Consider the following 23,437-nt stretch of genomic DNA (forward strand, 5'->3'; position numbering starts at 1 on the left):
CTTCTCTTCCACCTCTTCCAGTTTCGTCCGCTCCCCTTCTCGTTATTTCATTATTATGTTTCCCTCCCTGGGGGGTCTCGTCCCTCTCAGGTTGCTCAGAAGCCGTGGCCTCCCCTGGATGCATTTCTTAAAAATTTTGGAGCCTGGGAGTGAGTTTTCTCTGAGGCGTGTTTGAGAGGCGGCGGGGGTGTTTTCCTGCGCTAGGGGCGGGTGAAGTTCATTGCCCCCACTTTCCCGCGACCTTTTCGGACCCGATTTTGCATCGGGGGGGGCCGGCGTTTTCGGGGGGCGGGGGGCGCGGCGGAGAATGGCCGCGGGGAGGGCTCCCAGGAGCCTCCCAGTCTCTTGATCAAAGCATTCCGCTATTCTGATTTATTGCCTGCTTGGTGAGTTATTTTTTTTCCTCTAAAGGAGACCTGTGTGTTCAGCCATTACTTTGCTCGGCGCCGCTCACAGGAATCTCCGACCCTCGGTGCTGTGGGTAGCCCCGCACTTGGGCTCCTCGCCTCTCGCCCTCGCTCCCGTCCCTCCTCCCTCTCTCCGCCCCTTCCCCCTTTTCTTTCTCCTCTCTTTCTTCCCCTCTCTCCCTTCTTTCGGCCGCCGTCTCCCCCGCGCCCTCCTCGGGGCGGAGGGAAGCCGAGAAGGGGGAGGGAGGGGTTGGTGTCAATTTTTTTGTGTGGCCGCGGCCGGAGCCTGTGGCGGGCAGGCGGCGAGCGGGGAGACCCCGGCGCGGCAGAGCCATGGATGGCCCGACGCGGGGCCATGGACTCCGGAAAAAGCGGCGGTCGCGGTCGCAGCGAGACCGGGAGAGGCGCTCCCGGGGCGGGCTGGGGGCCGGCGCGGCCGGCGGCGGCGGGGCTGGCCGGACCCGGGCGCCCTCGCTTGCCTCGTCGTCGGGCTCCGACAAGGAAGACAATGGGAAGCCCCCGTCCTCCGCCCCGTCCCGGCCCAGACCCCCGCGAAGGAAGCGGAGAGAGTCCACCTCGGCCGAAGAGGACATCATTGATGGATTTGCCATGACCAGCTTTGTCACTTTTGAAGCGCTGGAGGTAAGGGGGACCCCCTCCCCCAGGTTTCCCTTTATGCACGACCCCACTCGGCTGCGCCTGGCTCTGTTGCCTCCCCCGCCGCGCTCTGGTCTGTCTGTCTGTCTGTCTGTCTAGGCTGAGGTCTTATTGTTGGGGGGAGGGCTGGGGGCGCGGGCAGACAGGCAGCAGGAGGGAATCGCGAAGCCGTGCCTGGTCTCCGTTTCCTCGTTCTCGCTCGCCTTTCCCCTGCGCCCCCTCTCCGCACCCCCTCCACAGCAGATGGGCAGATAGAAAGGGGTTCAGGCATCACAACAATGCGCCCCCCTCCACGGAGGGCTCTGCCCGTACTCCTTCCTCCTCTCTCTCCCCAATCATGGCTTCTTGGCTGGTGGAAGTCTGTTTCTGGGTTTGGGGTGCCCGTGGACGGTTCTGTGTGTGCCTTCTACAGAGCCATATGTCCGTGTGTGTGTCTGTATAGTATATACCTTTCCTGGGTGTCCTCGGGACCCGAGACTGATGGGGTTTTGTGGTTTCTCTGTCCCTGTCCCCTGCCTTTTTAAATTTTTTTGGTGAAGCTGGAGAAGGGGGCGTTTTCTCCTGGTTGGGAGAAAGGAGGGAGGAGGGGAGAGAAGAGAGGAGAGGATGGAATATTTCTGTATTCCTTATGGGGCTCTATTACAGAAAGGGTTAATTATAATATTGTCTATACACGTACATATGCACATGTGTGTGTGTACATGAGCAATTTGTTTAAAGCACAGAAAAAGATACACCAGGGAGGACTGATGGGAGGAAAGAATAAAATCCTAGCTGCTATCTGAAGGGCTTGTCACCCAATTGTCCCTTTCCTTTTCCTTTTTTAAAATTTTCTTTTCTTTTTTTCCTCTTTCTGATTGGCTTTGTGTGTATGTGTGTGTATGTATGTGTGTATGTGTGTCTTTATTCCTTGGGCACCTGCAGCGTTGATTTCCAAATGCACATTTTCCTGCCGGCTAACCAGCTTCTGGGGGGTGGAGTGGGAGACTGTGTAGGGGTCAGGCAGAAACTCTCTTTACCTGGACAGATCTGACTTGGTGCTGTGATAGGTCATTGGCCTCTCTAAACGTAACCCCCTTTTTTCCTCCCCCTACCTCCCTATCCCCACCCCCAACACACTACACACACACACACAAGGTTTTGAGATTCTGCAGAGTTGTTCCAGCTTTCTTAAGCACAAACCAAGATAGGAGTTGGTTTCTAGCCTTTCATGCACCTGATGTGGTGGTTTGAGGTTCCTGAAGGAAACTTTTTCCTTTCCCTTTGGTTTTTTGCTGTTATTATGGTATTGTTTGTGATGTTCAAATGCAAGCTTTGTTAATGACAGCTTAAATCTCACATGTAGTAACTGTACAGGTTTAGATTGCTGGTTATGTGTGTGTGCTTAAGTGTCAGGTTTAAATATTTTTAAAAAGGAAGCCTTTTTGTCAGTGTTGTTCTTTTCTGTTTGAACTGCTTTCTAGTTAGACTGCTGGTGGTGGTGGTGGTGGATAGTGGCCAGTGGTTGGGGAGCAAGGGAGGGTAGTGTTGATGGTATTGGTGGCCAAAGATTTTGATATTAGTGATTGAATGTTACACGTTGCTTCTAGAACTGGTGCCTAATAAGGCAAAAGTGGATATTACACACTTGTCTTGCGTGTTGAGGCTCACTACTTCTTAGGATAATTCTAACTGGGACTTTAACTTCACCAAGATGGGAGGGTACTGTACGGTGTGACCTCTTTCTCTCTCTCTCTCTCTCGTTTTAAAATAGGAATTGAAGTGGCAGCTTGTATCCTAATAGAAAATGCTGCCTAGAATTTGGTTCGCCATTGCTATCTATGGCTGGTTAGGGTGGTATTTGTAAGAGCTGGTTACAAGTGGTTCTGTTTTCTACATGGTTATCCTGGGCTGCTGTGTGGCCCCTCTCAGTAAGTAAGCAAGAGGGGCCTGCAGAGTCCCATGAACATTTTTGAAGGCCAAGTAGAGATAGATAGAACTTATGCAGTTGTTTTTGATTGTTTTACTTTTAATAAATAGATGTTTGACTGGGCTTGTGATGTATATATCTATCCATTTGGCTTTTGATAGAAAATGTGCCCCTTCTAGTTTCTTTTGGGCATAAAAAGCTTTTAATTTTAAAGAAGACCAAGTTTAAAGTGTGCCATTAGTATCATTCTTTTCCTTGCTGTGATTATTTTTTTTGTTTACTTTTCTAGATTCAAAACCCAGGTTCCTTTGGTTAGCTGAATACCATTGTATCTAAATATCATTTATATATCTGTGTGTAGGTCTAAAAGGTCTAACTTTTTAAAAGGTTTCCCTAAAACTTTATAGAAAAATGTAAACATATACAAAGTAGAACAGTATAATAAACCCCAGTGTACCCGACACCCAAGTTCAACTACCAACTCATGTCTCATTTTGTTTCATCTATATCCCATCTACTTACTCCCCTCTTGCAGATGTGATGAGAAATATGTAAATATTTCTATGTGTATCTCTAAATGGTAATGACTCAAAAAAAAACCCCACCAAAACCCCCCAGTACTATTATCACACATAAATAAATTAACAACAGTTCCCTAATGTCATTAAATATCCTGTCCTGTCAGTGTTCACATTTAAGAGGCCCAACTTTTGTAGGAAAGCTGTAAATATACTTCTAAGATTAAAATCACAGTGAGGAATAAAAATCATCCTGTATGTCTAGTTCTTTGGGAAAAAGTAGATCTATTTGCTGCACATTTGTGTCCACACTGGATTGTCAAACCTATATGTGTGTTGATCATTAAAATAAAACCTCTAATGTCCCACTGTATTTGGTTTGGAAGATTTACTGAACTATCACCAAGAATGTGAGGGCTTGTTAGGAAACAGGCAGCTGAACTATGAACTTGGACAGAAATGTGTGTTAGAGGAGTGCTTTTAAATATTAAGAATTATCTTAGATGCTAAGAGTTATCCTAAATACATACTATGTTTTTGCGCCTTTGTTTAGAAATGAAAAAAGTTGTCAGCACGTATCATCAAGGATATTGCTAGTATGATGTTGTGATAAGAAACCAAAAATTTGACCTGTACTGCTAGGCTTGAAGCTTATGTTGGTTCAGAGCTGGCAAACTGTGGAGTAGCATGCTTTGGGTGTTAATGGACACATTATTTGACTCCTTGATTTTGTCCTGAGTAGCTGATTTTGACTTCCCTTTTAAAAAAAGAGGCTCCTAACTCATAACGAAATGTGATAATATAAATTGTTCCAGTCCAACTGTGGCTTTATTAATACTAGAGTAAAATTAAGAAAGTTGCCTAATGAGAACCTGCATTTTTATATTATTTTTAAACTATTGTTGGGTACTTATGTAAGAAGATGAAAGCTTTGGGGATAGTTTGAGAAAACCCACACTTTACAGGCAGTGGAACTGGTTGAGGTAGTTTCATATTCTGCAGGGACACTTGTCTTGAGTAATTGTGCCCTGAAGTTCAAGTACGTGATTGTGAAGAGTCTCATGATGGAAGATAAGAGGGTAGGTGAGGAGGCTAAAGTTGAACATGGTGTTCTTTTCATTATGCATTTGAGAAGCAGAATTACCATTTAGATATGGTATTGTTTATTTGGGTATTCTTTGAATAACAGATTGAGAGTGAATATCCCCAGATATTGTGCCTTTTTTTTTGAAATGGCTTCTAGCAAAAAAGTATAAATGGAAATGTTGGGGTTCTGAGACTGTCAGTGACCCTGCTGTGCCAGATAATAGTGCCTTTTTGTTTTTATTTGGGTTTCTTTCTGTGTAGTCTCCATTAGGAACCCATGTGAGCACCATGGCTGAAAATTTGACTTTGCAAATCCATTATTTCCCCCTCACTCCTCTTTTGTGTACTGGGTTCTTAGAGCAGCCTCCTTTTGTATAACTGACCAAGGGAAGCGAAGATGAAATTGATGGGATTCGCAGACAGGACACCAAGTGGAGCTTTCTAGGCTTGTGAAAATGAAGGAAGACTCATTTCTGGTGTGTAGAGGATCAAACCAACACTTTCATGTGGTCTTCATTTCCTAGCTGTTTCAGGGTTTACCCACCCATCAGTAGCATAAACAGGCTGTACAGAATTTGATGTACTTATAACATTCCATGTTAATAGGCTCTAATTATTTATTATGGTCAAATCTCACTTATTCACTTGCTTGAAAAACAACACTAATCATGCTCCTTGTAGCAGTCAGCAAATATTTATGGAGTGCTTGATATGTGCAAGGTACCAGAAAGAGTACAAAGAAACCTAAAATATATGTAGCCTGTTGAAGGAGTGTGCAGTTTAGTTGATAAATTAAGTCCGGCACCTATGAAATGATTTTGAAACAGGAACCTAATTGCCTAATACCACTTAAGTGCAATAGGCTTTCAGAGAAGGGTTAGTGAGATAGGCTGAAGTGTTTGAGAAGGCTTCCTGGAAAAGATGGGGCCTAGAAGGTTGAAGTGATTTGGATAGATAGGGAAGGAGTGGGAGATTTGGGGGGAGCATTCTGAGAAGAGGGAATAGTGAAGAAGGCACAGAAACAGGATGAGTGAGAAAATGCTATTCATTAGGGCTTGGGGACAAGGAAAGGCTGGTAGAAAAGAGTGTAAAATTGTGTCAGTAAAGAGTGCTTGTTAGGGAATTAGGAGACCAATGGAGACCCGCATTCCAGGCTTGGCTGTCCTTACTAGTTTAGTGACCTTGGGAAGTCACTCGCTAAAAGTGTCATTTTCTTTATTCGTTAGTTGAGAGGTTTAAAGTGGTAGTTTTAGAGCCAGACTTTAGGTACCCAAACTGGAAGGGTACATAGCTGTACCGGCTGTTCATAGGTTGTGTTCCAGACCAAAAAAAAATGTGATCTACCCTCACATAGTTTTGGAACTTCATGGGCTAGACAAAATTAAACTGGTGACTTGTTCTGCCAGGATTAAAAGTCTTTTATTATGTGAATGTGAGTGTTGAAATATCAAAGAAGGCAGTGAGATGTACCTTGTTTCCTAAATTTATTTGACCACAGGGCACTTTTATTCTTGGCATTGTAATCCATAATCTAGAATCCAGTATAGGAACTTCTGGAAAAGATCTCAGAGGTCCCTTCCAGGTCTTGGAACTTGGTGATTTCTGGGTCTGGGGTGAGCGGGCTGATGATAGACAACTTGGAAAACCAGGCACAGGAGTTTGAAGTTGGAGTGGAGGCTGCTGCTTAAGTGGGAGTGGCAAGGAGAGTGAGAGATGTAAATAATGATAATTAGTCCACTTTTCCTCCTGTTCCCTTTTCCTGCCTGGTGTCAGCCCTTTCATTAATTTTTAGCAACCCCACCATGAGGTGAGTATTGGTGAGTGATTCTCATTAATAGCTCTTTCAGTGTGATAGCAGCCCAATTCTGATGCCACCAAGCTGCCCTCCAGCCAGTATGTTGTATCCTCTCTTGATCCCTTCTGGTTTCATATATTGCTGCTTTTTAGCAAGCTGAGAAAGAAGGTTGGATGAGAAAGGAGGTTGACACTGATGTTAAAATGAAGGTTTCAAGTTATCTGCCTTTGCTCGTTTATGTATGAAGTGCTTGTTTAAGAAAGGTGAGAACCTTCTGCTGTTACACAGGCAGGGAAAGCTGTGGAGCTACGTTTCCGTTGCGTTTTTCACTCTCTGTTTTGAGAAGTTTGGGATGGGACTGCAGAGTAAATGGGTCAGTTCCAGCATTTCTCTTCTGAAAGTGTGCATGGCTTTAGGATCTGAGGAGTTCCTAGGTGGTGAGAAGTTTGCAGAAAGAGTGTGAATAATGTGCTTGGTTATGAATTCAAGTATTTTACTGTACTTACTGAATTTCAGTATTTTACTGTAAAAGGCAGAGCGTCACTTTAGGAGTATTTATGTGAGATGAGGTAGGAGATTGTGATATGATAATTCCATGTGGCTTGTTAGCTGTTGAGATTAACTACTTCAGATGTTTTTTGGAAGTAGACAGGATGTAAGTGAATCAGTAAATTTAAAAAATGAAAGTGAGTAATTAGTCTTTGATCCTTTCTGAGAGTGTTGTTTTCCAGCTTTCACTGTTGAAAAGGGGTTAAAAAAACCCCAGAGCATTCAACATGAATGATTCAAGGAGCGTTGAGGGTGATAAAGAGATTCTGAGACTTCTATACAAGAATTCTATATACTGTCAAAAATAAATGGCGATTATTTAGTTTGAGAGAATGTTAGGATTAAAAATAAAGTCCCCAAACTGAGAAAATAATAGCTGAGGCCAGTTGTTAAGGAATAATTTAGATCCCAATGGCTACAAGATTTGGAAGCCTTTGGATAGAAGATCTATAGCACTTCTTGATGGAGGGGAGGGGTGTGTGTGTATGTTTGTGTGCATGTGCCCACATGCAGAGGGTGGAGGATAGTGGGTTAGTGGCTTTAGATTTTATTTTACCCCTGTGCTTTGCTGAGTCTAATACGCTAAATGTAGCCTAACTGTGTGAAAGTGCTTCAGGTTTTTCTTTCTCCTCAAGAAAAACATTTTTCAGGGTTAGGATTAAACCCAATAATCTGTATATATAGGAAAAAGAACTTGGTAATAGGATAGCAGCTATTCATTTGAGAAAGTTCTGAAAAAATTAGAGTGGATTTGAAAACTTTCAGATAAATGAATTGTGGAAGAGCAAGATGGTAATTAATTTGGTGAAACCCAAAACAAGAGAGGATCAAAAACCATTTAGGCATGTTGTTAGCTAGGTCACAACTTTTTTTTTTATATAATCTGTACCTATTCCATGAATAGATGAATGCATTACCCACCCCCCCCCCCCCCGCCCAAAAAAAAGAGGGGCATAGAATTTAAGACTGGCGAGACCTTAGGTTTGTCTTTGTTCTTCTAAATCTGAGCTGTGTTCTTCCTTCATTTCTTCTAACAAGCCTGCAGGGTAGGGGATGTGCAGTCCGTACTTATCATTGTAACATCACAAAGAATAGGTCCTCTTTGGGTTGTTAGTAACTGAGGAGGGGAGGAGTGGATTTCACATGGTCTGGCTCCCTTTGCTCGCTTAGAAAGAGACTAGGGAAGCACAGACTTCTGTGTCTCAGTCCTCCTCAGGTCTCTGATTCTATCCTTTGCAAGGGGAGTTGTAGCCTGAAATCATGTGTATTGCTGCCTTCTTTGAAGGTGTTCATTTCCCATATTAGTGTATATGGCAGTCTCATCTTAGGATCCAGTACATTTCCCACCCACCCGCTGCCTGCCAACCTCCCTGGTTCCTTTCTTCCAACTTCGCTCTTTCCTTCCCTCCTTTTTTCCTTTATGGAGGTAGAGCTATCCAAAATTAGGAGTGCAATTAGTAAATGATAATGAGTTAAGGAAGTTGTGGACGGAATTTGGAATCTTTAAAATTATGAACTTTCATTATTGAACTTTGACAGTTGGTCTGAGAGATTCTGATGTTAGCACTGTGAGAATAAATCACTTGCCACAGTTTTCTGGGCTGTTACAGCTTGTAATTCTGATTTCTCATTCATATGTGAATTCTAGTTAGAGTTTGCCTGAACAAACACCACAAATTACCAACTACATACAAAATTTATTTTTAAAGACTGTACTGTCATTTTGGCTTGCCACTATACCTCATGGTGCTGTACCTCCTGGTACCTTCAGAGCCCTGGAAAACCCAAGTGCAGTAAAGTGGAGTCACAACAGGAGAAGGGAAAAACCCACAGTTTCTAAGTAATGGAAAATGGCTAATGCAGGTTGGGATTCACTGAAGGATTGAAAACCTTCAAATTGCAGGTACTGTGTGATTGCTGTTAACCAAAGCATTTTGAAATGACCTGGGCTCGATACAGAAGCACAGCCTGTGAAGACAAATTGTGACTCTTGGTTATATGCTGAAATCTGATACTTTCAGAGTGCCACGAAATTCTGAATCTGGGACAGGGTTTAAGTCAATGCAGGGTCAAGTTGTGGTAATACCCGAGAGGTGTAGTTTTCCATGTTGTCCCCACACCTATCCTCTGCTGCACCACAGCACCAACCTGTCAACCTGATTTTAGGTTTCTGCAAAGTTTCTGATGGCAGTGATATTTTAGAGCATGAAAAGAGGAATTCAGAGAGTTTAGTATTGCAGTTCTCTCTCAATATTATACTGAAGGAGACTTTTTGTTTGCTAGAGTCTCTGTACAGTTATGCTTGCTGGCTAAAGGTTTTTCAATGAATAGATTTCTATAGTTAAAAACTAAGTAAAAAAAAAACTAAGAAAGAGAATGAAGATGTTGATGAAACATTAGTTGAGCATTAGATTATCACTTGTTTTCCAGCCACATATCAGAAATTCCAGTGTCCCACCCATTCTCTCTTACATGTTTAGTTGGCAAAAATAACAAAGGTCCTGGATTTGTGCTGTTTTAACAAGTGATTTTATATAATTCAAGTAAAATTATACTTTCACTGGGGCAAAAGGGGACACAAGTGTTTGGTATTGTGCGTTGCTGCATATTGCAAAGTTTGCTCCTTCCTCATTTGTGTGATCAGTTTGCTTATTTTTGAAAATTACCGTTTTGAGATAAATGTGCAGAGCTACATCTTTAATAAGTATTATCCTAAAATTAGTACCTCAATTTTTTCAAAGCAGTCTTTTGATCCATTTCACTGCAGCCATTGTTGGCTGATGTGCTTTCTAAGCTCTGAGTGGCATTAGAGGCACAGATGTTGTCTTTAGTGATGTGTAGTTCTACCTCTCGTTTTGCAAATGAAAACACAGCCCAGAGGGGTTAATTGACTTGCTCAAGATCACACTGGGAGTTAGAGGCTCTCACTGTTATCCAGTGAATCTAGGAGACTGCTCCTCAGTACTTGGATGTTGGAAGGAGGTTTTTTAAAAACAAAAATAATACTACAAATGAGGATGAGCACCCATGATTGTAAAGCTTCCCGTTTTTTTCTAAGAAAATTTCTGGTTATTACTCAGTATCAAGAACCTTTTAAACACATTCTGGTTTCCCCCAGTGTATCATTGGCCTTTCTCTGTAGGTTCATAAGTCTTTTTTAACACCGTCCCTCACTCCCCATAATGAGGATGTAAAAGAAAAAATAAATATTAAGATGATGATAGGAGGGTTTCTCATCCTTGAATGTCCAGTGGAAAGATAATTATTTGGCTATAAGATGACCTTAATGTGGCCCATTTAAAATTTTAACGTAATTTTTTTGGATAAAACATTTTCTTCAGCCTGGCAATCTAGAGAAACTCAGAGCAATTTAATAACATTGGTAACAGAACATTTGAAACAAGTGAACATCGGAGAATGGTTGAGTTGAAGACAATCAAACTTTTCTTCTGAAGAAGAAAGACTCAAAATATTAAATCCACATGACCTACTGGCTACGGCATCTTGCCTGTTTATTGCTGAACCGGAAAATTTATAACAACTGTTTGTCATATGTTTATATTTATAGTCATTCATATAATGAAAAGAAGTTTTCATGAGATTGTAATAACATATCAAGATGGATGTAATTAAAACAGAAGCAGATTGACACCCTGAGTTAAATGCAAACCATAAACCAGTATACCTGAGCATTGTGCTTTACATATTTGCTGCAGGGGGCAGTCAGCCAAATATGCAAATAAAAAGACATTGATGAATTTCCCTGGGTGTGTATGTGGTTGCTCAGAACCCAACTATTTTATTAATCTTTTATCAAGCATTGTTTAGATTTGCAGCATCAATGGAATGTATTAATTTGGCAGACCAGATAGCTTAGGACTAAAAGGTAGAAAATAATAAGGGGAAGACATGATTGATATAGTGTCCTATAAATAACACATGCGACTGACAAAGGGGCTGAGTAATCTTTGGATCTGTGCTCGATGTCATTAATGGAGTTGTTAAACCAGGATGTTTGAGTTGAACTTCAATCAGAGAGCCTGCAACCCATTTAAAATGCAGGCCTGTCTCTATCCAAACTGATATGTTGGCAATATTGGTGTAAATCGAATTTTTGTAAGTTGGATCAAATGCACCAGGGGAATCTTCCTCTGAAAAATGAGTCCTTTAAAAATTTTTTTTATTTTTAGTGAAGTACAGTACTCCTATCTGCAGGGAAGCTGGGATTTTTGGTAGAGTAGGTCTCTTGAGATGGGCATTGCTTTCCCTGAGATAGTTTTCTGCATGTGTTCTCTGTGTTCCTGGAAGAAAGTGACTGTGAGATTTGCATTTTCTGTTCAGGTTTCATATCTCACTTGGTCGGTGCTTCCAGGAATAATTGGTGGTGATTTGAATAAGCCCGCATCATTCAGATTTCAGGGGTTGGTTTTCAAGTGCGTGCTAAGGAGTGCTTGCGGCTATGAATATGGAACATGATTTCCATATCTGTTTCATTGGGGAGTCCAGGAATGTCATAACCACTTCAGAGTCATGATTGTACAGAGACACTCTAGCTATAATTTTTCTGTATGACAGTTCAGTTTAAAAATTGTAAAGATGCCAAATGCAGGGCTGTATTATTATTAGGGAAGTCAGTGACATCTGTTATATCTTGTTAACCAGGGGAGGAAAATGCTTTAATCAAAACATCTAATTATGCCCTCTCAGCTGATGAAAGATCCCTTGCTAAATTTTTGGAATTGGGCTTAATGGAAGAAGCTGGCCTCTTTAGGAACTGTGAAGTAAATTTATTCTTTTTACTTTGGAAAATACTTATCGTTAACCATGGTGACACAGGAGTGTTTTAATTTTATCAAATTGCTCTTATACTGTGTGTTGAAAATAGATATTTTCAGAAGTTGTCTAAGCCAGCATAAAATTTTTGTTTTTGTCCTCCCTCTCACTCCCATAGCATATGAGGCCCCAGAGGCAGTTTATATTTCCAGATGTGAGCCTAGGAGGATGTGTGGTGGCTGAGAGCCACCTGGGGAGGGAGCAAATGATAATTACAGGTGAGAGGCAGGGGGATAATTCAGCCTGTGTGTTGGGAGGTGCGATTTCACACTTGAATGTTGAAACCTGCTGTGTTAGACAGTTGTGTTGTTTTAAAATTAGTTTTATTAGTCTAATATAGAAATGGACCAGATTGTTCCAGGTCACCTTCAGTTGAAGGAATATGACTTTTTAAATATCAAAGTATAATATGATTCCAGAAATATTTTCTGTGTTTAAAGTAGTATTACATAATATTGGAAAGTATCAAAAACTGTATTTAACTCAGCATATCTACACTGCTTCTAGCTCCCTTGATCGTTTTTGAAAAGTTGTTAAATCTTTTGGCAATGTGACTTTCCACGTTGAATCATTCAGACTTCAAAACCTATCCAGTAAAGCCAACCTTTTATCTATATTTCAACCCAGAACTAATTTTGTCTGCAGCGATTCTGTTTCTAGAATCACAGATGATAACGATGATAATCATAATAGTAAAAGTTTAAATTTATTGATAGTCTCAATGCTGGGAAATGGATTAGGTCAGAAAAATGCTTTATTTCTTAGCTTTGAGAATATTTCATCTTTCTGAAATGATTTTCCCGTGGATTGAGATCTTGAGGCCAGCCTCAGGTTTTTGGAAGTGCTGACCATGATACAATATACTCTGGGTTTTATTTGAGATCTGGTGGGAAGTTCAAGTGCTATTAATTTTTTCGTGGTCTGTTATATACTGTGTAATGGCTTATTGTGTGTCACTTGGGAGTCTGATTGGAACCTTGGAAAAGAGAGCCTGAGTTTTCTTCCTGTATTTCTGATGTATTGTTTTATTTCCCTCTATTCTTTGCCTTTAGCTTCTGTACTCTCTCTACATTCTTCTTGGGATATTTGAGGTTCTCAGAATTGTTGCTTCCTTTACTCAGTAATCCATGCATAGTAGGTGCTCAGTCAATGCTTATTTACTAGTTTACCTATTTCCACAAAAATTCCATGAAAAGAAATTTTTGAAAAGGGAGCTACTATTTACTGAGTACTTACTCTGTACTCGGAATTTCGTTCATTGTCTCATTAGAGCTACTCTCTGAAGAAGTGAATGATATCTCTGTTTTACAAGTGAAAGAAATTGAATCTCAGAGTAAGTCAACCTCAGGGTCAGTACAAGGGAGGCAGGAAATGCGGCGGTTTCTGCCTGACCAGAAAGCTTGCGCTTTTTACTCCTCTCCACTCTTTTTTTTTTTTTTTTTTTTAAGATTGGCCCACCTGAGCTAACAACTGTTGCCAATCTTCTTCTTTTCTCTGCTTTTTCTCCCCAAATCCCCCCAGTACATAGTTGTATATTTTAGTTGTGGGTCCTTCTAGTTGTAGCATGTGGGATGCTGCCTCAACATGGCCTGACGAATGGTGCCATGTCTTTGACCAGGATCCGAACTGGCGAAACCCTGGCCTGCTGCAGCGGAGTGCAGGAACTTAACCACTCGGCCATGGGGCCGGCCCCCTCCACTCTTCTTTTTAATACAGATTGATTTTGTGAGAGAGTCCCACATGGGTCTTTGGTAGACCACATTTGTTCCTTGTTGCTGCTGAAAATTGTCTTGGTTACAAAGAATTTTCTGCATATAATAAAAGGATTTAGGGAGGGGAGAGTACTTCATCATCTTTTGGGAAGCTCTTTATGTATTTTCTATTTTAAAATCTGGAGCTCACAGTAGGTGGCTGCCGTTCATACGGTACATCTGTAGCATATTTGTTATTGTTTTGTTTTTCTTCCCTTCTCTGTTCTTTTCACTTTTTTTCCCCTGTATTAAAATCTGACCAGGTTATATTGCTTAGGTAGATTAAGCCTTTGCCAAAGGCAAGGGTTCAGGCTCATAATATTGAGGGTTAGGGTGTGCCGTTTACTAAACCCTTGCAAATACTTATCTCACTGATTTCTTACACCTGCTCCCTGGAACAGACGTGTAAAATTGGAGAAGGGACTGGCACCCTCTCAAAAGGTCACTGGGTATAAGCTTCATTTTTTGCTACAGTTTCCTAAGTGTTTTGTCTTGTTTGGTTTTAAAACTGTTCTAGGAAGTGGCACTTCTCTTGGCAATCTATTCCACAATAAAATAGACCTTATTGCTAGTGCTAGTTTTTTTCTTTTTTTAACCATTAGGTATTCCATTCTTCTCGGCGTAAGAGCATGCTAAATAGTTTTTTGCTTTTTTTGGTATCTGTAACTTTGAAGATACCTGGTGACAAATAGTCTGTTATTTCCTCGGTCATTTTTTCCTATTATTATTCTAAGCACATTTGTAAATTGTTCTCCCCTATTCCCCACTCCACCCTGTAGAGGTTTGCTTATGCTACAAAGAGTATGCTAATGAATGTCACTGTTAGCTTTGCTTCTTATGGAAATCCCAACTGCGGTTAGAGTACTGTACATTTTGAGAGGCCTCCTCCTCATCTCCTCTGGGCCAAGATGGGCCTCCACACAGTTTGTTTTCTAGGACTATGGGATTCAGACCTGACTGATGACCATCCCTTAGGGAGTAGTATAATACACACACACACTCACTCACACACACACAGAATATCTTCACTGGGCCTGAAGTTTCAAAAGATTTCTGGGGGATTCTGAACATCAGTCAAGTTAAACACTTCTCTGAAAAGCCTCTCTCTTTCTGAAGAGAGATGGCAGTTTCTTCTTGGAACTTCCATGCTCTGAGTCATGCAGTCTTGCCCCTCTCTCTCCAACTACTTCAATGAGCAATTATACTTTTGCACATCCAAAATGGAAGTATGGTAGATTTCAGTTTTTAACTGAGTTTATGATTGTAGAGGAGACCCAAGTCAAAGCATGTCTTTTGAAATTTAACTGTAACTGTAAAAATCAAGTGTAATAGAACTACGCTTTTAAGTCCAGGGTTTTAAAAGTTATCTCTTATACCTGAATTTCATATATTTGTAAAACATGAGTTCTATATTACCTCTGGGGCCTGTCTCCAATTGTAAACACTTACGTAGAAACTATGTGTTTTTAACTTTTCCTTTTGTTTCTCCTTGCCCCTCTGGTAGTTTGTAATACCCCTGTTGTGATGTTTTCGGTTAAGGAAACAATGTGAAGATGGACTGGCAGAGATGGGTGTCAGTTTTGCTTCAGAACAGTGGATACCCTCTGTTTATTGTTTACAGATGAACATTACTTTAGCATTCTTGTTGTAGATTTCTACATCTGCTGCCCATATTTCATCTGTACTCTTATTTAGTATGGTGTACCTGGGATTAAGGGCAGAGAAATATGTATGCTCAGGTTGATTTGGAAATTACATTGTTGAAATACAGCCCATATGGCCATTGTAAAATGGTTAGTACTGCATATAATTGTCTTCCCAATGATATGCTTTGTCATTACTTCCATCTTCTAAGAAGCACTCCTGTAGTATGCTGACAGCGATGGCGTCATTAGAAAACATACAGACATGTTAAGGCATTAAATTGTCTTTTAGTTTAAGGATTAGATTACAGTGGTTAGAGAATGGGTCACCACATTTTCAATTGACAACTCTTGCTTACTTCAGCACTGCTAGACTGGATGATAAAGATTTGTAAAGGTCGTATTTACTTGATTGCAGAGTATTTTTCATATCTTCCCTATGCAATTGTGTATAAGAACTCATCATAATATTGTAGCCAGTAGGCTTCTCTGGGGTGTTTCTTATAACTGTTCATGCCAGTACAGAGTTCTTTAGAATACTCCTTCAACTTCTGTTTTCCTGAATGTAAGCTCAAAGCAGGCTAAGCCAGGAGGTCATTTATATGTAAAAAGAGACTTAGTAGTAGGGTCATGTGGTTGCCATGTTGCCAAGATTTATATCCTCCATTGTATAACATCGGTCTCCACATGGGTCCCGAGTCCACCATCCTTTTTCCTTATCCCATTAGAAGCAGTGATATTCTTGCAGCCTAGAGACTCAGTGGTAGGTCCTGGAGGTCCAGGGACCATGTTACAGGGCATGGAAAGAGACACCCTGCTCCCCCTGCCCCGTGGAGTTGGATTTTTATTTTTGGCCCTCCACACATGCTTGCTATTTGGTTGTAGGTATATTAGAAATAAAACAGTCCTGGGCGGTGGTATGCTTCAAATTTTCAGGGCCCTTTATGCGGCTGCCAGTGAATAGTAAGTGAAATCACAGACTGGAAAGTCATTCATCATATTTACTGTTTCTCTTTGGAGTCTAACAGAAATAACATGGACTTGGAGACTTTCTGATCAGCAAGTGTCTTTGAAGATCATTTGGGCAGTGGTTTTTGGGCACCTCAGGGGACACCAAGTCAGCTGAGGGGAGGCCCTGACCTCATTCAACCAGAGCTCTGCCTTTCCTTTTTTATATTTTAGAGTAAGATTCTCTTTGGGAAGAAAAATGTATCAGGATTCTTCTGTTTATTTTTTCATTCAAGAAATATTTATCGGTAGCTTCTCTGTGCCAGGCAGGCACTGTTCTTGGCACAGGGGATGCTGTAGTGAATAAGAGAAATAGATATCTGGTCTAATGGAGTTTATATTCTAGAAGGGTGGCGACATACTGTAAATAATTAACAATACATAGTATGTTTCGTGGTGACAGTTTTTTTTTTTTAAGCAGGGTAAGGATATGATAGTTAGAATCTTGTATGTGTATGCGTTTGTGCAGTTTTATAGAGGATGGTTTAGGTGAGGCCTCTCTGAGGAGGTGATATTAGAGGAAAAACCTAAAGGAAGTGAGGGAGCAAGAAACATGGATAGCCAGGGGCAGAGCATTTAAGGAGAGGGAAGAGCAAGTGTGAAGGCTCTGAGGAGGGAGTGGCTTGGTGTGTGAGTAAACTGTAGGAGGCTGTGATGGCTAGAATGGAGTGAGTGAGGAGGAGAGGAGCAGAGATGGAGGATAGGCCCATAGGAGCTTTGACTTTTAAACCCTAATGACTTGAGAAGCTTAAAAACAGCTGAAAACAACTGTCTGAAGCCCTCATTTCCCAACCGAAAAAGTCTTTGAACTTCCCCAAGATCACCCAGCTGGTGTTAAAACAAGACAAGATCTAGAACTCACATGTTGTATTCCTTTATGGGAGCTTCTTATTGTACCTCAATGCCAGCATTCCAGGCCCTAGGTGCCGTGGGGCATCTCTTTTGGAGACTGGACGATTTGTGTTTCCTTTCCTGTTTATGGGTATGGGTCTCCCAGAGTACACACTTCGAGAATATACAGAATTTCTTGGAGGCCGGCCTGGTGGTGCAGCGGTTAAGTTCCCACGTTCTGCTTCTCGGCGGTCTGGGGTTCACCAGTTTGGATCCTGAGTGCAGACATGGCACCGCTTGGCAAAAGCCATGCTGTGGTAGGCATCCCACGTATAAAGTAGAGGAAGATGGGCATGGATGTTACCTCAGGGCCAGTCTTCCTCAGCAAAAAGAGGAGGATTGGCGGTAGTTAGCTCAGGGCTAATCTTCCTCAGAAAAAAAAGAATATGCAGAATTCCAATGCCTGATCACCCCAAACTGGGAAGTAGCTTTGTTTATTCAGTGCCAGAATCAACCTCATTTGGGTAAAAATTTTAATAACAAACAGTGATAATAATTGCTAGCTAACATTTACCAAGGGCTCACTGTGTGTGATAGTCATTGTACCTAGAGCATTATCACCTTTAATCCTCACAACATCCGTGTGAAGTAGGTAATGTTATCCTTTTAGAGATGAGGAAACTGAGGTTCAAAGAAGTTAAATAATTTCCCCGTGGTCATGTAGCTAGGAAGTTGTAGAGCTGGGATTTGAGCCCAGACTGGTTACAGGACGTGTCCTGTCTCCTTGATGAACAGGAGCGGGGTGGGTTTGTCTCTGGATAAATATTCACTGGAATATGCTTTTCCTGCTTCCATTTTAAGATGGTTCTAGGACTGAGCCTTAGGAGTAATACTGTCTTGTCACAACCCACTTCCGTGTCTGCAAATGTTTGGTTATATAGAGGATTTCACAGCCAGTCTAGCTCAGTCCTGGCAACTCTGCTCACTTTAGATGGATTTCTGGTTAAGCAGATATGTTTGGTCTTTCTGAGCTGAGTTTGACTGGAGCATTTTTCAACACCTGTATTGTGAAGTGTACTACAGAATTCAGGCCAGTGTTTTCAAGTCAGCAGACTGAAATGAATTGGTCCTGATTTTTTTCCCTCTCAGTGAAGTAAAAGCCCTGGACACCACCAGCGCCTATACTCTTCAGGAATGTAAAGCCATCTTTTTAGTTCTTGTGCTTTTGAGGACCAATATGTGGTGAATTTGCTTTAAAAGGTATTTGTGTAAAAAATTGTGTTTGTATGTGTATGTAGGACTATATTCCATATTTTATAGATATGGAATAGTATAAAGCATAACATAACCAACACCTGTGAACCCACCACCAGCTTTAACAAACCTTAGCGTTTTACCATACTTTTCTTAAGACTGTAGTTTATTTTTGTTATGTCTGAAGAAGAAGCGAGTCAACTGTAAGCCTTAGAGCAGGGGGGTCTCAAACCAGGCTGCACGTTAGAATACCCTGGGGACGTTTAAAAAAGTCCCCATACCTGTGGCAGGGTGGAGGAGCCCCCACCTCCTCCTCAGAACTTTAAATGCGCCCCAGGGTATTTCTGTTGTGTCGTCAGGGTGGAGAACTTTTGTCTGGAGGAGAGTGTGTCAGATTTTCTTCACTGAGTTTTCTCAGGTGCCTGTACCAAGCCATGTGATTAGTGGGCTGTACTCCTAGCCTTTTTCATTTTCTCTGTCGAACTTTTTAATGTGATCTGCTTTCCAAGATTCTGAAAGGTAATGTCCTGGGAAGCTCTTCTGTTGCTCTCCCTGCCCCCAACATAACTGAGACAAGCTGAGGTTACATTTACATATTTGTTACAGAGCATTTCAAAGACTAGGAATGAGGCATTAGAGAGGGGACTGAGAAATTCAGAAGTGTTGGGAACTACTTGAAAAGTGTTGGGAGTGTTTGAGGTGAGGTGAAAGTTATTATAAAATTACATTAGAAATCAGTGGGGACACAGTTTCATTTTGAAAACCTAGAGTCACTCACTTCTTTACAGGAAGGCTCTGAGCTTTGTTGGATGGCAGTTGAGGAGGGCCTTTTTGGCCTGAGTCATAGCTTTATCAGCCAGATGTGGGGTAAGATGACAGGGAGACATGCCCTGCCTCCAGAGCAGCCAGTTCTCCGTGGCGGCATCTGAGACTGTGACATCTTTTAGAATACTGTCTGCTCTCAATTATTTGGGGCCTAATTATCTCCTGGGGGTCTTAGCTCGAAGAGGCACCCACACCCCTTCTCTGGCACCCACACCCTTTCTGCCCACTCATCCATTCAGTAAATGGTTAGTGAGTTTCTTCTGTCTGCTAGGCACTGTTTGAGGCACCAGGGGTAAACAGAGCCCCTGGCCTCAAGGAGTGAAATTGGGGGGAGGGAGCAGGGTGTGTGTTACGTTCTGGTGTCATAGTGTCATATTCTTTCGTGTATCTAATAGAAAAAAAGATGTGGTGGAACTGTAATCCTCCCTTAGAAAAGCTCTAGGGGAACCATTTGGCAAGTAGGAAGACGTTTTGCCTAATTTGGCTTAAATTCTTTTTGTTTCTGAGGATTTTGATTACAAATGCTTTCGTGGATGTGTTTCTTCAAAAGAGGTTAAATGCTGGGATGTAAAAGTTTGTGGGGCTTTTTGGAATCAGTTGAATTTTATTTTATTGGTTACCAGCTTAACATGATGAGAATGAAATAGATGTACAGCTTAAGGTTCAAGCTTAGGAAAGATTCTGAAGAAATAATGATACTTGATTCTCTTTCTGCTTCAAGTGGAATCCCCTAATCCACCTGTGTACTCATAAATTTGAGGGAAAGAAGGCAGAAAAGCATAGTTTATTTCTAGGGCTCTACACTGGGCCAAGCTATCAGGTTACTTTCACTGGAAAGACTTAATCAGAAGTGAAACTTAAATCTGTCGCAGTCTTTCACAACAGTCAAGGAATTGGGCACTGATGAGTACCACTGGATCTCAGAAGAGATGGAATGCATTAGAGATGATGTTTGGAGTCAGTGAATAAATGGATCCTGAGGAGACAATGGAAAGTTGGAGGGAAAAAATACTGATAAAGAAATCTTAAATCTTTTGGGTTCAGTGGAGGAAGAAAACAGGTTGATTTGGTTTCCTTGCTGGATCATCATCTTGATAAGACATAGCTGATGGCTAAAGAGGGAAAACTAAATCCCATCAGGTAAAGAACCTTTACACCTGTAAGCTCTTTAAAAAGAATTATCTAAAATAATAAAGCAAGTATGTGTTGTTTTCTCAGCTTTTGGATTGCTTAAAGTAGACTTTGACTTCAGCATATTAAAGAGTGAGTGGGCAATAAGATTTTTTGTTATTGTTGTTCAAAGGATGAAAACATTTTCTTTTTCCAGTTTAGGCTTTCCTGGTGGGTATAGAAATCTGTGGGTCCTCGGGGACTGTGTGTGCAGGTGAATAAAGAGTCAGGTAATTTTGTACCTGCCCAAATCGACAGGTTTGGGAATAAGGGGCAGGGATTTCTGAGGGTTCATGGAAATGAATATTGCACCAAAACTCCTGCAGAGGTACAAGATCTTTTTGTTTCTCCTTTGACTAGAAAAGACATGAAAATACTTAATTGTTTATTTGTCAAGTTTGTCTCCAACTTCAGCTCAGTAATGATGTATTCGATAATAATAATAAGTAGCATTTATTAAGTGCTTGCTATGTGCCAGGTATTGTTCTAATTGCTTAAATCAAGTCATGTAATCCTCACACAGTGGTCCTATCAGGTAGGTACTGTTACGATGCCTATTTTATAGGAAAGGAAACAGCTGCAAAAAATGTACACCCAAGGTCGTGCCGTGTTGGAGTCCATGCATTCTGGCTTCAGAGCCTGAGTCACTGCATCATAGAACTAAATAAATGCTTCTTAAGAGTTTTATTCTGATATTGTTTTACTGGGGCTTTCAGCCCTTTCTCACTCTCCCCCCTACTACTTCTATGGATGTTCAGAGATGATAATATATCTTAGGCTGTCACCCTTTTATAGATGAGAACACAGAGATCTAGGAAGTATGTTATATAACTGTTCTGTACGATCTCGTAAATTAGTGGTAGAACAAGGATGTGTAGAACCCAGGTTTCCTAATATATAGGTCACTGCTTTTCCCACTGCGTTGTATTGTTTCCATTAAAATTTTTTTAACTGAACTAAAAATTCATAGATTTAATTTGTGTCACTCCTGTGGATGAACTAAGTTAAAATAGCTAGGTACTGCATCCTTTTGCCCTAGGGAGGAAGGCGGAAGGCATTTTAGAAATATTTGCCTGTGGGGATATGTGACCTACTCTTGAGGTCCCCTTTCTCATCTTTGGTAGGTTTACTTAAAAGTAGAGAGAAAAGTATTTGGAGGAGGTACAAGAACCATCCTCAGCCTTGAGTTTTGCATTATCTGAGGATTCATGGAAGGGCAAGTGTTTGTTCTTTTCTTTTTTTAGATTTAAATTAGGTGTGTCCCACTCAAGGTTAAAGTAAAAAAGACCTAAATGAGCCTCCTTTAGCTGCATTTTCTTGTCTGGCAAATAAGATTTTAAAAGAGGGTGGAAAGAAACACCTTGATTCTTGATGTTTGGCTTTTGTTTTTATTTGTTTTTTCTTTTGGTCCTGTGATTCCTTTTGTTGTAACCTCTTTCCTTGGCTAATGCTTTGTTTAAAAACAAGTGCTCTGGTATTCTAAAACAAATTATCCAGCAGGCTCCCTGATTGTGCTCTCAGATAAAAGACTCCAGGGTAGTGCTCCTTCTGTCTTTGAATCAGGTTGCCTATGCATGCCCTAGAGCAAAATTCAGTTTACTGCGGAGCTTCCAACCCAGATTAATGTGGTTATCTAAGACTAGAGAATATAAATTTGAAAGGGAAAATGTGAATTGGATTTAACCCTTCAGAGGCCCCTGTTGGGAAACTGGCCTTAAAGGATGGTAGAGTTTTGTCTGAGGTTAGAAACTGTGGGCTCTAGTTTGTCTTTGAGTCTCTAGTTAAATGACTTTGGTCCTGTCATTAACCTCTGGAAATCTGAACTTGCAACGACACAATAATGATAATGAGAATAGGGGCATGCTCCCAGACTCTGCTGGGGAAAAGCACATGTTCAGATTTTGCCAGTGACCCTGAATCCCATGGGACTACAGACGAGTAATTTGATTTCATGGTTCCTATTCTTAAATTTGCAGGATGAGGTTCCCAGTAGGCGTAACTTAGTGGTTATAACATATCAACTTCCTTTTAGGGGAGATATTGTAATTGTGAGAAAAATATTCATGAAAGCCTTAGCCAAATATTTTTTGTATTTGGTGAGACAGTGTCCTTTCAGTTTAAGCTTCTGCGAAACTTTTCTAAATTATTACACTTTGTCACCCATGTTGTGTGTGGAGAATCTGGATTGGATGGTTTCAGATTGTTGCACATCACAAGTCCTTCTTGCCTTTTGCAGTGGTTTCCAAACTGCAGTTGCATATCTGCACCCCCGGGTAGCGTGTGAAACATACAGATTCCTGGGCCCTATCCCTGATCTACTAGAAGTTAATCCCTGTTGTGTAGCTCTGATGTATTTTTCTTTTTTTTAAAAAGACTCCTCCAGTTCTTTTACAGCAAGCCCCTGTACAGAAGTTCAGAATCACTATTTTAGAAAATATTTTTAATGTTTAATGTTTTCCTGGGGTGGCGGTGATGATGGCGGTTTAAAATAGTTAATTTCTGTGCTACCAAACCCCCTCTGAAAATAAAACATTCATGCATATATGGTTTTAAAATCTTACTTCTATGAAATAGAACACATCCTGAAATAAGTGTCGTGTGTACAGCTCAATGCATTATCACAAAGTGAACACCCAGGTAACTAGGATCCAGGTAGAGAAATAGAATGTTGCAAAAATATCTGATTTTTATTACATTTCTCAAATTTCCTATTTCACTTCTCTTCCTCTAATCCTAAGAAATTAGGAATATAAATAAAAGTTGATAAAACAGTATAAGGTATAAATGTAAAAAAGCATTCTGCTTTTCTGTACGAGGTGCTTCTTAATCATTCTCGTTTCTGTAAGTTTTTGATGTTAAGTTTGTATTGTTTATCTGTGTTTTGATTCAGGCTTGAATTAGTTCCTGACAGTGACTGTCTATTAATGCTTACAGCATATATTGAGATTAAACTCTAAGATCTATCTTTTTTGAAATCTAATTCACTGAAAAATAGTCTCATTATAGTTTTGAAAAACGTGTAAAGACATATTACCAGCCCTGGCAGTTAGGACTCTGGTAAACAAATGAGTCTTGTCATTACTGCCCGGGTAGCCTAGTAAACATGTCTTGGTAGCCAATTGTCTTTATCTTGCAACATGAGGATAGGTGGCTTCTTAGTCAACAAAAATGAAAGAAGTTCTGCCCTTGTCTCTGTCCACC

General features: G+C 41.0%; 1 protein-coding gene across 9 annotated transcripts in view; it reads left to right on the forward strand.

The window, feature by feature from the left end:
• The first annotated feature begins 311 nt into the window (after window positions 1-311).
• AUTS2 (activator of transcription and developmental regulator AUTS2) overlaps window positions 312-23,437 on the forward strand; it is a 1,153,302-nt gene continuing 1,130,176 nt past the window's right edge. For 4 of the 9 annotated variants that reach the window (XM_070484470.1, XM_070484475.1, XM_070484471.1 and 1 more), the window contains exon 1: window positions 313-1,049. In XM_070484470.1, coding sequence (XP_070340571.1) covers window positions 741-1,049 — 309 coding nt within the window. In that variant the 5' untranslated portion in view covers window positions 313-740. Of the gene's footprint in view, window positions 1,050-23,437 lie in introns of all 9 variants that reach the window. The other 5 variants (XM_070484472.1, XM_044747029.2, XM_014847810.3 and 2 more) reach the window with 3 other exon arrangements.

This window comes from Equus asinus, chromosome 14 (genome assembly GCF_041296235.1).
Source record: "Equus asinus isolate D_3611 breed Donkey chromosome 14, EquAss-T2T_v2, whole genome shotgun sequence".
In the NCBI taxonomy this organism is placed as follows: Eukaryota; Metazoa; Chordata; class Mammalia; order Perissodactyla; family Equidae; genus Equus; species Equus asinus.